At 33.8% G+C, this 16,404-nt stretch overlaps 1 protein-coding gene across 3 annotated transcripts; it reads left to right on the top strand.

Annotated features, from left to right (window-relative positions):
- The first annotated feature begins 1,894 nt into the window (after positions 1-1,894).
- On the top strand, positions 1,895-3,129 carry LOC131432353 (high mobility group protein D-like). 3 transcript variants are annotated; one of them, XM_058598574.1, is made up of 4 exons: positions 1,915-2,037; positions 2,096-2,401; positions 2,623-2,823; positions 2,900-3,129. In XM_058598574.1, exons 3-4 carry the CDS (start codon positions 2,674-2,676, stop codon positions 3,086-3,088), a joined length of 339 nt encoding a protein of 112 aa, XP_058454557.1. In that variant the 5' UTR covers positions 1,915-2,037; positions 2,096-2,401; positions 2,623-2,673; the 3' UTR covers positions 3,089-3,129. The 3 variants fall into 3 exon arrangements, with proteins under 3 accessions (XP_058454556.1, XP_058454557.1, XP_058454558.1); XM_058598573.1 differs by lacking the exon at positions 2,096-2,401 and having other exon boundaries at positions 1,895-2,037; XM_058598575.1 differs by lacking the exon at positions 2,096-2,401 and having other exon boundaries at positions 2,582-2,823.
- The last annotated feature ends 13,275 nt before the right edge of the window (positions 3,130-16,404 follow it).

Genomic DNA, 16,404 nt, shown 5'->3' with positions numbered 1-16,404 from the left:
AAGGTTCTTTTAATTTACTGTAAGTGCATTACTCGCTTTGGTCAGTACCAAGTTTGGCTCTGCTTTCACGTGCTCACTCTCTCTAAATGTTTTTTTGTGTTGATCAAATATCTGCACACCAATTTTTACTTCAATTTGTGATTTGCCGTTTATTAATAAACTTTCATCTCAGATAGATCAGACGAATACAGTTTAATTTTTTTATAACTTCTTGTGAAATCTGTATAATTCTGTATTTAATTTAGGGAATTTGTATAAAATCTGTATTCTGTATTAGATCTGCATGAAGTTGTAAAAATCTGTATAATTCAGATAAATTTGTATAAATGGCATCCCAAGTAACAATTCGAATGCCTTATGGTTTTGATTATAATTTATTGGAGTTTTGTAATTGATTTATCAATCACTACCTGTTTTATGACAACTATAATAAGTGTCTCTTTTAACCAGTAATATCATAGTTTACAAAGCTTCTATAAAACCCTTTACCTACACTAAAAATAAAATAAAAATAAAACAATTTGCACTAGAATGAAACCATGCAAACACTCTTAATATTGCTTAGGTTAAGTGTAATTTACATTAAAAGAAATTGCATGGCCGCCATTATGTTGCTCTATACCGTAGCATTTATTGACATCAAATAAACTTCGAAATGCAAAAACGAGGAAATATGTTGGACTTTCATGATTCATTTACAGATCGTATGCACAAGTTTTATCGCCACAGAATAGTTTTATACAAAAATGACGATGAATCACAAAAAATAATTTTCATAAATCATGGAGACTTTCGCAAAATCCGCATTTATTTCCAGGCGATTAGTTATAATTCTTATTTTTATCCTTACATTCACGATAAAAATAAAAGCGCATGAAGTTTTTACGTTCGGAAAAGGTCTCAAACTCGTAATTAAAATATATATTCTTACTGATTGCATTAAAAGTAGACATGACACACATAGTCAAGAAAAATATCATCAAAACGACAGTTTATTCATAGCGGAATTCATTCCATCCAAAGAAATTTAATGTTGATCGTAAAGCTGGTTTCAAAATTTTCTTGAGTTTGGAGTTTTAAAGCAGGTTTATGCTGATTCTTCATTTTGATTTATAAACCTTATGAAGAATGGTCCACTTTGCAGGAACATGCTCTTATAGAGGTTTTCAGTAGGCTTTCGTGGAGTTTAAAGTTTTATTGCAAGATTTATTATGTAGCTTTGAAGACAGCTACAAGTATTTAATAATATTAAAAATGTTACTTGGGATCTCTGCTGTGAATTATTTCGCGGTTAATTTCAATTTTTGGTTGAAATCTGACACTTGAGCGATTATTTTGTGTCGAGTAGTTAAATTTAACTAAAACTGCGGCTCATTTCAGAATTTGTCAGACGGAAAGTTATTTTAGTTTATTTTCCACTTCCAGTGTCGGAAAATAACCATCGATCTATGAAAAATAATCATGCCCTCGAGCAGGGTTATTTTTGACAACATCAAATTAACCGCTCGAGTGTCAGATTTTAACCAAAAGTTAAAATTAACCGCGACATGGTACACAGCCGGCATATTCAGGAGTGTTCTAGTTCTAGATGCATAATTTATGTCAGTTTTAAAATTTAAATCTAGAAATTATAACAAAATAAACTGGCTGCCTCAACAGCGTTTCATCTGTGTTTCAAATATAGCAAAAATAGAACGGCAATGTATACCAGTTTTAAATTTGACAGTAGAACTGGTCGAATAAATAAAACTAAAACGGATTGCTGGGGATACGTTTGTTTCAGTTTCATTTACATTATAGACCACCCATATGAATCTTGCAGCTGCTGAATTTGCTCTTAGTTGTAAACTAATCGATTAAAAATTACTCGATTTTCTGGGTTATTAATCGATTACTCAATTAATTGCTCGATATTACGACATCCCTAAATACAGCAAAGGATAAGAAGTTTTTTTTGTCATTCAACAATTTTTAAGAAAAAGTATTTTTCGTGATATTTCGGTTTAAGGGCATTAAGAAAATATCGACTGTTTTAAGGTAAGTGTTTTTCTATTTTTCTTTTGCAATTGTAATATCGTGATACTGTCTGTTTTAGAAAATAGACTAAAAGCTTGTCAGCGCCAAAAACAGCTACCGTTTTTTGAAAGATGGCCGGTTATACTAGAAGAGAGCCATTACTATTAAATTTTCCAGATACTCATTCTGAAATTGAATACAGCTAAATAAATAACGACGCACCTCTTTTAGGGCTTGATATTCAAGACTATAATGTTGAGTCTATGCACAAGTTTATTTTTAATCTGAGTATAATTGAAACAAATTTTTAAAATGAGTTCAGTTCCAAGAGTAATTTTTCTTTCGTAACGGCAAATTAGAACAGGTCATCGTTTTCGTTTGAAAAGTAAGCAAAGAGATCCCTCCAATGGTTGGATTAATTGAAATTCCAAACATCACGAGATACAATAATTGTTATAATGCAACATAAGTATGCATACATTCAATCTAAAGTCTTCAGTAGCGGATGTAGCTCCGCTTCACCCACTTTTGAGAGATTTCCCATCGATTTGTTTTATTTTTTCAGCAATAATATTCTAAAGCAATTTTCGTTTTCAACTACTTCAGATCCCTACTTTCGTTTCGTCAACTCTGTAAACACCTACCAAACAAAGTACAATGGCTGAAAAACCGAAACGTCCTCTGTCCGCCTACATGTTGTGGTTGAGCTCTGCCCGCGAACAGATAAAGAAGGAGAACCCCGGTATCAAGGTGACAGAGATCGCTAAGAAGGGCGGTGAGCTATGGAGAGCAATGAAGGATAAGAGCGTAAGAACCTTTTTTATTTTCCACTCAATATTTATATGTTTTCGTCTAACATTTAATTTTTGTTTTCTATCCTCAGGAATGGGAGAACAAGGCCGCCAAGCAAAAGGATCAGTATAACAAACTTGTCCATGAGTTCGAGCAGAATGGTGGCAGCAAGGACGCCGGTAAGAAAAAGAGTAAGACTGCAAAGAAGGCTGCACCTAAGAAAGGCAAAAAGAATGACGATGATGACGACGACGACGACTCCGGCGAGGAAAGTGATTGAACTAATAACTTAAGTAAAATAAACAAAAACTGACAACAGCAAAAAAATCTGTTTTAATTCACTTAGCGTTGTAGTTATCCCTCCCTTTGGTTGGTGGGCTTGACGGTATTGCAAACATCATCACATTCAATCAATTAGCGTTACAATTTGATAAAGATATGCGTTACAGTTTTTAGTTTCATAATTGAATTAAATGAATAATATAGGGAACGACTTGAATAAGATGTTGATTGCATTACGCTCCAACATCCGGGGTTGGAGAGGCCGGTAGGGCTTAACTGAGCTCTTTTTTATGTTTTATTTTCATACTACCGGCCCTTATTACCAGTGTGAAGTGAAAATTGAGTAGAGTAAACGTATCCCAATTGGGTTTCACACGATGACAATAAATGAACGGTAAATCGAATCCATCTTTGACGTTTATTGGTGGTTTGTGTACCATGGAATACTGTGGAATGAAATAGAATATTGTAGAATATAATAAAATAATAATGACCGAACCAATGAGCAAACCACTGATAGCTGTCAAACGATGTTCATCCAGTTTATATTGTGAGGATGTATCGTTTGGGACCTGATGGGTGAGATGATGTGTGAATGAAATGTAAGAGTGAGTGCATGCAAGAACGGTAATAAAGGCCACTGTTTCAGCTCAGGACTAACGATCGACCAATAGAAGAGATAGAAATTGGGTAACGGTACCCCCATTCATCTCAAATCCATTAGTCATTTCATGTACGAAAACCATTAGTTAGAGTGAGATCTGTTATCTCTGTTTGATAGATTAATTTCAAGAATAACATGAAACCTGGAGCGTTTTTTTTTTTTTTTTTTTTGTTCGTTAAAACAGCAGTATTGAATCATTTCTGAACTACTTTTATGTTCCATTGCTTCTTACAGACGAGGCAAAGATTTTGTATTCGATTTTATCTCAATAAATTTATTGAAAGTCGAGTAATCGGTAAAATAACATGGTGACTCTACTAATGAGATGACTATTGACACACAAATTTTAGTTAGAATCTATTAGAATAGAAATAGTAACTCAATGTTGTGATGCTTGCTTGTGGAATACATGTAGGTATGTATGCATGTGTGTATGTGTATGTGCCTGTGTGTATGTAAGTGTTTTTGTGTGTACAACATACATCATACCGTTCCCTCGGGTGTGTTGTATCAAATTGGTTGTGACACATTTCGATTGCGAGTCAGTGTACCAGATGTTCAAAAGTGCCTGAGCGGATGGTAATATACTGTCAAGAATCAACCGAAGATAACGAAATGTGAACATGCTGTAGATATACTATTAAACCCAAGTGTTATTATCATTTAAATAAAAACGCATGTCCTCAGTTCTTATCCGTCAAACCATGATGAGCTGCCCTACAAAGATCAATGAAACACTAATTTTTTTTTTTTTTTTTTTTTTGGAAACGGATGACTGGATGAGGAACAAGAAATACGAAAATGCTGAAAGAATTAGAAAGGAATATTGGAAGCAACATAACATGCCAGCTAAAGTACGGAGTGAAAAATGACAACAAAAGACACGAATCACAGCTGAATAGAACACTGGAATTAAGGTAAAACAGAATACAAGCTATGAACAAAGGTAAGAAAACCAACATGAAGAAATAATAGAAACTGCTGGGTAACAATGTAATTTCCTCATATTGAAAGAGGCGTTTATATGGCGCGCATGCGCTAATTCGGCCTGATACAAATTAACGGGGAGGGCAATACATTTTGGACAGGGCTGTAAAAAGCTGATTGGAACCCTTTCCCCACCAAAATGTAATATAAGGAAACTATAAGGAAACTTAGCGTTGTAGTTATGAACTTCTCAATATCGTTTATATCACATTAATTTAAATTAGCGAAAATCGTTAAAGTCATTATTAGAAAATTGATGTCAGTTCTATTCCGGAATTCAGATAGGTTTTTTAGACTATACCATTGAAACACTAACCCAGGGGTGGAATCATGTAAGGTGATAAGTGACTATCACCTCCTGGTGATAAAGAGGTGATCACCAGAATGTCTTTTACTATCACCATCACCGGTGATTGAGCTAACTTCACTCATATATCACCTGTCAAGAAACGTCAATTTTTCAGGAGTAAAATATGAATGTGGCGTATACCGTTGATATTTAGAGGAGTAACATATGAAAGTGGCGTATACCCATATAATATTTTAAAATCTAAATTTTTATTCCTATAGTTTTCAATCCTTTTCATTAATTCGAGTCATGTTTATCAATGATGATTTGTATCGATCGAAGAGTAACGCTGAAAAAAATTACCTGCGCATAAACAAATGAAAAAATTCACTTGTTGGTTTAATTTAGTGCCGATTTTTATTTTTCAATGGAAATCAATGTCACAGTCAATTCTTTGGGATAAATTTGAAAGCTTTGACACGAATTGTTAGATCTTCTTGATGTTTCACAACGGATGGCATTCCTCTCGAATGAGAAAGATCCGTTAAATAATTTCTTGTATAGTTTTCATTCACTTTACGATTATGTCATTTCACAGAGCTTTCAAATGCTACCTCCATTTTGGAAATTTTACCCACCGGTACTACGAATATCCACTATGATTAGCAGCAACCAATTGTCCAAAAATATTGCCTTATTTAGTTCAACTCACAAGAAGAAAATTAAGAACGCAGTTTAATCTTTTTTACTCGTTCAGTTGAACGAGACTGATATGTCGCTCACTAAGTCACGGCCATCTAATTCTACTGAAAATGTTAGCATAGATTTTTTATGTTACGTTATGTGCAACATGAGATGTCTACATTCATAAACTTATCACTTTTCCAGAAAGCAATTTATCTTTGACTCTACGAATACCCCAATGATATTCCTTCAAATAATAATTACAACATAAATGAATTGATTTAATTGATAAATACTACCGTTCATTCTATGAATTCTTTATACCTTATAAACTAAGTTCTTTTCATTTTGGTATTTAATTTTGACACAATATCAGTACGAATTTTATTAAAAAATTATCCTCTTCGATCAATATTGGTAGGTTGTTTATATCAGTGGCTTAAAATTCACCTAACGGACAATAATTTATAAAGCCACTTCTCAAAAAATCAAATGACTACTGAAAGTGATAACTAAAATGCTATCACCTCCATTTTGACATGAAGGTGATTAAATCGTGGTGACTATCACCTTACGTAATGCCAACGTTTGATAGTGATGTTAGCCTCTCAGCAGTGGTGACAGAACTTGGTGATTATCACCTTACATGATTCCAAATTTTCAAAAGTGATAATCACTTGGTGATAATCACCTTACATGATTCCACCCCAGGGGTTCCCAAATTTGAACCAAATGAGCAGATATCCACCCTCATTCTTGTTTACGGCCGTATGCGATACGTTCGAAAGTATAGCAAATTCGTATTCCCGTTTACGTTCGAATCAATCACACTTTTAAACATCGTACATGCATAAAAACAACGCCCATCCAACTTTAAACTATCAGTTCTGGTACAGATTTGAGTTGTAAATAAAAATCTTTGATATCGTTTGTTATTTGACTTGTTTTTTTCACTGATTTTGTATCATCATGTTTGCTTACGTCCGTATCGACCATACGACGAACACATGCTTTCCAACGAATGCAAACAAGCCATTCTTGTTTTCACTCGATTCCTGTGCAAAAGAAGGATCGGCATCGCATGCTACATAATAAATAAATATCGCACTCAGGACCAATTTCATTCATGTCGGTAAATGAAATTTTCAAATTAAACTTCATGCAAAGTAAAAAAAGTTTTTAAAATAGCAGTCCGATCAGTTGTATCGGCGAAAAATATTTTGCATTTTTCTTGCAATTTTGTCATGTTTTCGATAGTCTTCATATTTATTACATTGGTAAAATCAAGCATTCAATATTTTTATAAAGCATGTTTACCCATGGCGTATTTTCCATATAGTACCTAATAGATGTAAAATTTGATGCGTTAAAACTTGGAACCGAGCATATATTCAAAGGCTCGCCAGAGAAAAAGAGCATTTTACTGTACTGCTATGCTTTCTAAATGTTCTATGCAAAACACAAATTTATGATTTGATTGCAAATCACCTTTAGACTCGAAATAAATTTGTTAGAAATCGGTTAAACTTTTTTTAATGTGTTCGAACGATTCATTCGCAACATAAAACTGACGAATCGAAACCACGGCATTTCGTCTATTCGTCCGTAAACGAGAATGGAACTTTTCGTTCGTACGAATGATGTTCGAAAACACGTTTCGTTTGAATCTAAAATGACATACATTCTAGCGTTTCGCATATGGTTAATCACAAGAATTGGACTGATTTCATCCAGGCTTAGCATTTATTTTAAGAAGTTTACTGTCGTCGGTTTACTGATATTTGAATATTTTGTAGCAAACGAGTCGCGTTCGAATTTATTCGAGTGAAAACAAGAATGGCTTATTCGTATTCGTTCGAAAGTACCCGTTCGTCGTATTGCGGATACGGACGTAAACAAGAATGAGGGTGATCATCAATACCATCATATTTTGTGTTGAAGATGTTGGGGAATGCCAAATCACTATTAAAAATCTTTTCCAAACGAAATTATCCTATGTATGATAAATCATACGCTGGGACAATACAGTAGCAACAAAATTATAAGAAACATGCCTATATTTAGAAAGAGGTAAATTTATAGACGATTCAATGTCTTTTAAACAGTATCGGCACCGGATGGCACAATGAAAACAGAAAAATTTGGTGCATTTCGTCCAAAATATACCTTCGTTTCGGTTTTTAGCGGATTGTCATTGATAATATAATTATTTGCATATATTGTATTATAAGCTGCAATAAACAACTTCATTTGTCGATGCCTTTCATTCAAATTCAAAACCCGATCAGCGCTGCCAACTATACCGAAAGATATTGTACAGATAGATTTTTCCGCCAAATACAGATTTTTGTAAAAAACAGTTGACAGCACTGAACCCGATACCTTTCATTCAAAACCTAACCTTACCCAATTTCATACCCTTACACGAGTCATTAAACATTACTAAAATATAATATCATTTTAATGAACATGTAATGGTGCAGTAATGACGAGATTTCTATCAAATTTGAAATACATCATTGCTTAGTCATCATTAAAAATGACAAAAATAATGCTCGTGTAAGGGCCGCTATTAATTTCTGAAGATTTTCCATGTTTAATTGTAGTTTACACTAAAAAAAGTAGTAGTAATCACTTTGAAATCGATTTTCTTCTACTCCGAGTGTACTTTTATTGCTGATATCTATTTCGATCGTCCCACGACAAAAGGGCCTAACTGCAAATGACAGTTTCTCTTTGTTTACTTTTTCTTTCACGATTTACCGAACTGATATTATATTTGACGTTTTACTCTTCGCAAAACTTTCAAGGTAAAACCACAGACTAACAGACAGGACACTCAAATTAGATTCTTCAATCTTTTTAACGGTCATTTCGAATATTCCTTTATTTGGGACAGTACTCACATGTGTCATGATGGCGCCACGTTACCCTATCAAAAACATCCTATCTGTCATCTAGACTGTGTTTATTTTTTTCATTTATCAACAGAGTTGCCATTCATACAGAATTACCAGTAATGTATTGATTTGTATACGTCCATGCGAATTTCATGCAGGATACAGATTTAATACATATTGCCAAAACTATGCCTACTTCTCATCCTCCAACGCAATACAAAATCGAACCCGTTTTGTTACAATATTTACTTGCTTCTGGTCTGCCGCCACTTAATTTCGGGTGAAAATTACCAACACAATAAAAAATAATCTAGATGAGCAACGTTGAGAAAAATAAATGGTTACCTTCTAACATCGCGAAAAAGTTAAATATATTATCAACGTAATCCAATAATTTATTGTGACGATTCATTTTCAAATATTTTGATGAAATCAGGCATCCCTGCAAGCAGCTGATCGGTGTTGACAAATGAGGGGAAACCAACTAGTAAAAAAAACTTTTACGTAACACAAGGGGTGTACAGATAGTAAATAGTTCGCGCAGTACAATATAGGTGGAACTAGTGCATCACGAAAAATTATTTTTATAAGAATTTACTTATACTGTCATGTCTGTTAGTCTGTGGTAAAACTACAAGCTTTCGATTTATATTGGAAACTTTAGAAAATGTGCAATAATGGCTGCGTAGTAATCAAAAGAGAAAGTAAACAAAGAGAGGCTCTCATTTGCAGTTAGGCCCTTTTGTCGTGGGACTATCGATTTGTACTATTAAATACACGATAAAAATGTTGCGAATGACTACTGCCGATATGAAAATTTCCGAAAGAATCCATTTTTCATAGACAGGTGTCGCTACCGGTAAATCAGCTTTGCGACAATTAGCCCTTATTATCAGATCCGAATGGATTCCGAATCGGCGAGAAATTTTCATTCGGAATTCCATGTGGAAATCATGTGGAATTCCGAATCAATTCCAACTCCAGTGCAACAACCGATTCCGAATGAATTTCGCCTACAACCGGTTGATTCGGAATTGAGTGAGAAGATGCGGACTCAAATGTCATTTCGTCTTTTTCTTCTTTCCCGATTTTGCACGTTTTCGTGCTAATTTTCAGTTTATTTTTAAACGAAAACATTATATAACTGAATATAAAAATTTAAATCTTCATGTTTTTCGGATATACAGAACTAGTAAATAACCAGTTCTTCTTAGAATTCCAACATAAACTGTTGAAATTCGCTGGAAATTAACAAAACAGCCTACCTTAGTCAGCATCATCCATTCCTCTAGCTGGAGTGTAGTGAAATGGCTTTAGAGATGGGCAATTCGCTCCTGAGCTGTTCCAGTGAATCGAATCATTGAAGTGAGCTGACAGCTCACAGCTCTTTTCAAAAGAACCGCAGCTCATCAGCTCACTCATTTGCTACCCAGTTCACTGCATTATGACGAAGGGAACACGCTACGAGCTGATCGGATCTTCGGCTCTTTAAGAGATTCAATTTAGTCGACATCAATTAAAGATAAACTAATTCGCATTGCATTCATTGCATCATTGCAAATCAATGATTCAATTTCTATCATGCATATGAAAGAAAACCGGTGCATAAGAAAAACGGCGCACAAAATGAACTTTAAGTTCAAACTAAAAGAGCTGATGAGCTGATACATCGAATCGATTCACTTTGGTGAGCTGATCGGTTCGGAGCTGTTCACCAAAATGAGCTGTTTTGCACGCCTCTAAATGGCTTGAGTCGCCTGAATTTTACACTAACACATTCATAAAATGATCGCATATTCAATGACATTTATAATGTCACTGTCAATCAGGTTGATCGAGCAGCCAGCTCAGGCGAAAATTCTAGCACTGAACCGATCGAGCACTAAAAAATCATGCAGTCGAGTAAGAATTCATTGCTCATTCCGTCATTTCGATAATGTGGGAATGTGCCAATCGGCAAAGACACCATATTAACAAGATAGTCAGCTCTCACATTTCCCAAACAAATCATTGGCAACATCCTTTTTTGCGAACATGGTGCCCTCAGGCGAGTCCGCATCGAATCTCGTACATAGAAGCAGGGGAGAGAAATGTCAAATTCGTGCGCGCCAAAATAGCAGCACTGCGCACCCATACAATTGACATGATATATTGAATGTGATGCCGTGCGATGGCGTTGCTGAACTGAAGATTGATTTCGCTCCAAGCTGACAGGGTCTGCAATCGGCTAACGATATGCGTTGGAAAAAATATTTCTGTATTATCCCACCGTATGATATATCATACGTTGAAATGTTAACATTTTTTTATTGTTTAACATACATTTTTGGAATTTCGCTACAGAAACAACTAATTTGAATCTTTGACAATGGTTTGTCAAACGATGGAAGTATTACCTATGGTTTTGAACAAAAGATTCACACAAATATGTTGCTTACTTTTCTTTGGTAATTTTTGTGAACTTTGCAAGGTTATAATACAAATAAAACGTTGACATTTGAGAACAATTTTAAAATACAAAGAACTTAGAAGTGTAAACTATCAACTAGTGCTCTAGTAAAGCTGTTAGGTATTAAACTTCTAAAGTAAACATGTATTAAATATAGGAAGTTTTGCGTATAATATATCATACGCTGGGACCCCAAGTAACCACGACGCATTATAACTTTACATTAATTCAGCTTTAAAAATTCGTGTAAAATTTGATTAAATGCAGCGGATTTACACATGTTTTTACAATGCTATTATAAAGCTGAAAAGGGCGATTATTAGACTCTTATAGGATTATCACTCTTCTAGTTATTATTAAAATTTCGTTGCTCTAAGTTATAGCATTGAATGTCGATATATAGCACGGCTGAAGGTTGTTGTAAAATAATGCTCAGCTACATTTTGAATGCAAATTTAATGCACATTGCTATAAAGTATGTAGGATTAGTGTAATTATACATTAACAATGTAAAAATAAAGTTGTAAATGAGCAGTGATATAATGCATATGGTTACTTGGGACATAATGGGCTAATGTTGTTGTGAAACACTTTTTTTTCAATTAATACGTTTATTTCATAAGACAATATACATAAGTTTTCCTCGCCGTAACATCCGCAATACATAGTACCTTAAACCTTATACATTTTGAATATCATATATTTATGTCGGAATTCATTAGTTAATCTAAACACTGTTTTTATGAAGCGATTTGCTATTATTAATTACATTAAAAATAAACATTTATTCTGTACATAATTTTATAACTGTTTCAGGTTTGTTTGTATCAATTCATCACTTTTATTCAATGTTAGATAGCGGTCTTTTGGTTGAACTCATAGAAGAGGAAGGAGGCTAACATAGAATAAACATTAAATTGGAACTTCAATGGACTTAATGAAACGATAAAGAAGTTTCATGTAATGAAGGTCATGACAAGCAAGAATGTCGCGAACTGGGGCATTGGATAGTCTACCTTGAGTACGCAAGGAATTTATTAGTTGAGATCTGACATCACGGTACTCCATGCATGTCCAAATGATACGATCAATATTGCGGTAACCTTCGCCACAAGCAAAATGATTAGTCTCGGGAAGTCCAATTCGAAGGATTGTAACGTGTAGTTATTGGACATAAGTCTGGACATCACACGAATGAAATCCCTACACACATCCAGTCCCCTGAACCATGCCTTTGTCGGTATTTTAGGAATAATTGAGTGCATCCACCGACCCAGATTATCTCCTTCCCAAGAAGCTTGCTAGCTGGCAAGTGTTCTTTGACGAGACGCGCTATAGAATTCGTTGAAAGCAATCGGTCGCTCATAAATTTCACTCTCAATAGCACCACGTTTGGCTCTTTCATTGCCTGTAATGGAGCAATGAGCCGGGTCCCAAACTGTTGTGATTTGATAATTATTATTCAATATACCGTTCAGGTAATGTCTTATATTGCCCAAGAAAAACGATTCATTTTTGACAGCAGTGCTTGATCAACTGGCTTCAATTGCGCTGAGACTATCTGTGAAGAGGAAATAATGTGAAAATTACACTCAAGCTATAATGAATTGCTGTTAACTCTGCTTTGTAAACAGATGCAGGTTCTTAAAGCCTGAATGAGGCCGAAACATTATAGTTGAGCATACCAAACCCTGTCGCCTCTTCAATTTGTGATCCCAAGTAACAATTCGAATGCCTTATGGTTTTGATTATAATTTATAGGAGTTTTGTAATTGATTTTTCAATCACTACCTGTTTTATGCCAACTATAATAAGTGTCTCTTTTAACCAGTAATATCATAGTTTTCAAAGCTTCTATAAAACCCTTTACCTGCACTAAAAATAAAATAAAAATAAAACAATTTGCACTAGAATAAAACCATGCAAACACTCTTAATATTGCTTTCAAACATTTTCTTTAAAACATTATTGCCAGTTAAATTCTTTCATAAATCTAGTTTTGTGTGTGTGCGTGTTCATTCTATGACAATTTCACTCAGAGTAAATTTGAGGGTTCTAAAGTACATTTATGACACAATAGTTGTAGGCTATTTGATTTATTGCTTCTTAGGTTAAGTGTAATTTGCATTAAAAGGAATTTCATGGCCGCCATTATGATGTTCTATATCGTAGCATTTATTGACATCAAATAAACTTAGAAATGCAAAAACGAGGAAATATGTTGGACTTTCATGATTCATTTTCAGATCGTATGCACAAGTTTTATCGCCACAGAATAGTTTTATACGAAAATGACGATGAATCACAAAAAATAATTTTCATAAATCATGGAGACTTTCGCAAAAACCGCATTTATTTCAAGGCGATTAGTTATAATTCTTATTTTTATCCTTACATTCACGATAAAAATAAAAGCGCATAAAGTTTTTACGTTCGGAAATGGTCTCAAACTCGTAATTAAAATATAATATATTCTTACTGATTGCACTCAAAGTAGACATGACACACATAGTCAAGAAAAATATCATCAAAACGACAGTTTATTCATAACGGAATTCATTCCATCCAAAGAAATTTAATGTTGGTCGTAAAGCTGGTTTCAAAATTTTCTTGAATTTGGAGTTTTAAAGCAGGTTTATGCTGATTCTTCATTTGGATTTATAAACCTTATGAAGAATGGTCCACTTTGCAGGAACATGCTCTTATAGAGGTTTTCAGTAGGTTTTCGTGGAATTTAAAGTTTTATTGCAAGATTTATTATGTAGCATTGAAGACAGCTACAACCCACATTATCAGATCCGAATGGATTCCGTATGGATTCCGAATCAATTCCGAATCGGCGAGAAATTTTCATTCGGAATTTCATGTGGAAATCATAATGAATTCCGAATCAATTCCAACTCCAGTGCAACAACCGATTCCGAATGAACCGGTTCGCCTACAACCGGTTGATTCGGAAATCATTCGGAATTGAGTGAGAAGATGCGGACTGAATTGTCAATTAATTCGTCTTCTTCTTCTTCTTTTCTGATTTTGCACGTTTTCGTGTTGATTTTCAGTTTAGTTTTAAACGAAAACATTATATAACTGAATATACAAATTTAAAACTTCATGTTTTTCGGATATACAGAACTAGTAAATAACCAGTTCTTCTTAGAATCCCAATATAAACTATTGAAATTAACAAAACGGCCTACACTGAGCCAAATTTTCTTCTTCACATTATATGATATTCTAATGATTTTTTACTATTAGCATTGCCAACGATAGCTACAAGGTGTATTCAACATCATGTCAAATATATATGATAATCTTTTGAAACATAAAACTTTTCTTAACGTTATTTCCACAAGGTTGTCATATAACGAATGAAATTTCCAGCCTGAGTCAAATTTATTGGCGTGCCTTGTAACTATTACTAGATATCCACACAACATACATTGGAAGAATTCATGAAGCGCATATTATATTCACTTCAAATTTATATAGATAGGTTCATCTATATCATAGGAGTGTATTTTTAAATTCATATATAACTTTTGATGTAGGTTTTACCAGTTCAATATAGCATTTTGAACTATTCTATTTGATCAAATGATTGCCATTTGATTGGCCAAGTGATACGTATAAGATTCAAATTAAAAAGACTGGGATTATGGTGTTTATGGAAATCGAAAACTACAATAGAAATAATTATCAAAAAAATATTGCTATATTTTTCGTATATAAAGCGTTCCATAATATGTATAATTTCATTTTAATATTTAAACTACACTTACTTCTTTGGAAATGACTGATTTCATCTGATATTGACTGTTACCAGATGAATCAGATGCAGTACGAATAGCAGATAATCGCAAACTTCTACTTTTTGAGGATTTATTCTATACTAGCGGTCAGTTCCGTAAGGGAGCACCTCCTGATATTTGTGGAGGAGAAGTGGGATTCCGAAACTGAAAATCAAAAAATTAAATCCTCTTACTAGATAGACAGACTAATGAAACGTACCGGATATTTATTTCATGGTCCGTTAGAGCATATCCTTGAACGAAGTTGAATGAGCTATCTTGTCAGCAATTTAAAATAACATTGACAACTTCCTAAAAAACTGTTTGCTGAAGTTATATGATATGATGAATATCGAGGACACAACTCTTTCTTCAGCTTCATGCAGTACTATTCACGCATATGTTTTCGTAAAAACAAACTCCATTATATATCTAAGTTAAAATATTATCGCAATAAAACTTGCTATTTTCTTCAGCTTAAGAAAGCAGTGTACCTTTTTCTTCCTTTTCGCAGATTTTATATACGCTTCCAATAAAGGTTATAGGTTTTCATATGACTTTTATTAAATATAATAAGCATGCAATCCATAGAAAAATGTAATGAATATTAAAATTATATTGGCTTAAGTTTTATCGACTTTTCGCATAACTTGTATATGGTAATCTTATTAATATCATAAAGATTATTAGGATATAAAATTTATTGAACATAAGTTAAATTTTATATAGAGTTCCATTAATGGTCATAAGTTGTCATATATGTTTTATGGAATATCATCTACATACGATTTATATTACACATCCAATGAATATAAATTATGTAACGTGTGAGGTTTCATCGGATTTCCATATAAATTATATGGAATATTCTTATAATTTTCATTATGGTAAAGTCTATTTACATTTAACGTACACTTTAAATAACGATTATAGGTTTCCATATAACCTTTATAAATTATATTGTGCATATGATTCATATGACAATTCTAATGAAAATAAATAAGATTTTCATTTCAGTGTACCTCAGTCAGCATCATCCATTCCTCTAGCTGGAGTGCAGTGAAACGGCTTAAGTCGCTTAAATTTCACACTAACACATTCATAAAATGAGCGAATATTCAATGACATTTATAATGTCACTGTCAATCAGGTTGATCGAGCTGCCAACTCAGGCGAAAATTCTAGCACTGAACCGATCGAGCACTGAAAAATCATGCAGTCGAGTAAGAATTCATTACGCATTCCGTCATTTCGATAATGTGGGAAGTATTTAATAATATTAAAAATGTTACTTGGGATCCGTCCGTGTAAAACATTTTCTCAGAGTCAATATCCCTGCGAACTTACTTGAAAAATTTTTTGGGATTTTCATCGAGCGTAGGTGATCCGGGATTCCATGCACATCGCGCTGCATTGATATGTCGAAAAATAACATCGAGTCAGGGAAATTTAGAAAGCTATCACGAATGAATATACCTTGAAGGGTTGATTTCCTGTGATATATGGTTAAAATTAGAGTGCCTATAACCAGAGTGACGACATCTCATCCGTAA

The sequence above is a fragment of the Malaya genurostris genome, chromosome 2 (genome assembly GCF_030247185.1).
Source record: "Malaya genurostris strain Urasoe2022 chromosome 2, Malgen_1.1, whole genome shotgun sequence".
Taxonomy (NCBI): Eukaryota; Metazoa; Arthropoda; class Insecta; order Diptera; family Culicidae; genus Malaya; species Malaya genurostris.
Note: the sequence above shows the minus strand (reverse complement) of the source record. Positions and strands in the feature narration are given on the sequence as shown.

Excerpts from the sequence above, each read along its gene's own strand:
- LOC131432353 (XM_058598573.1), top strand. The coding sequence starts at position 2,674 with ATGGCTGAAAAACCGAAACGTCCTCTGTCCGCCTACATGTTGTGGTTG. Across the intron at positions 2,824-2,899 it reads GAGCAATGAAGGATAAGAGC|GAATGGGAGAACAAGGCCGC; the intron begins GTAAGAACCTTT and ends TTCTATCCTCAG.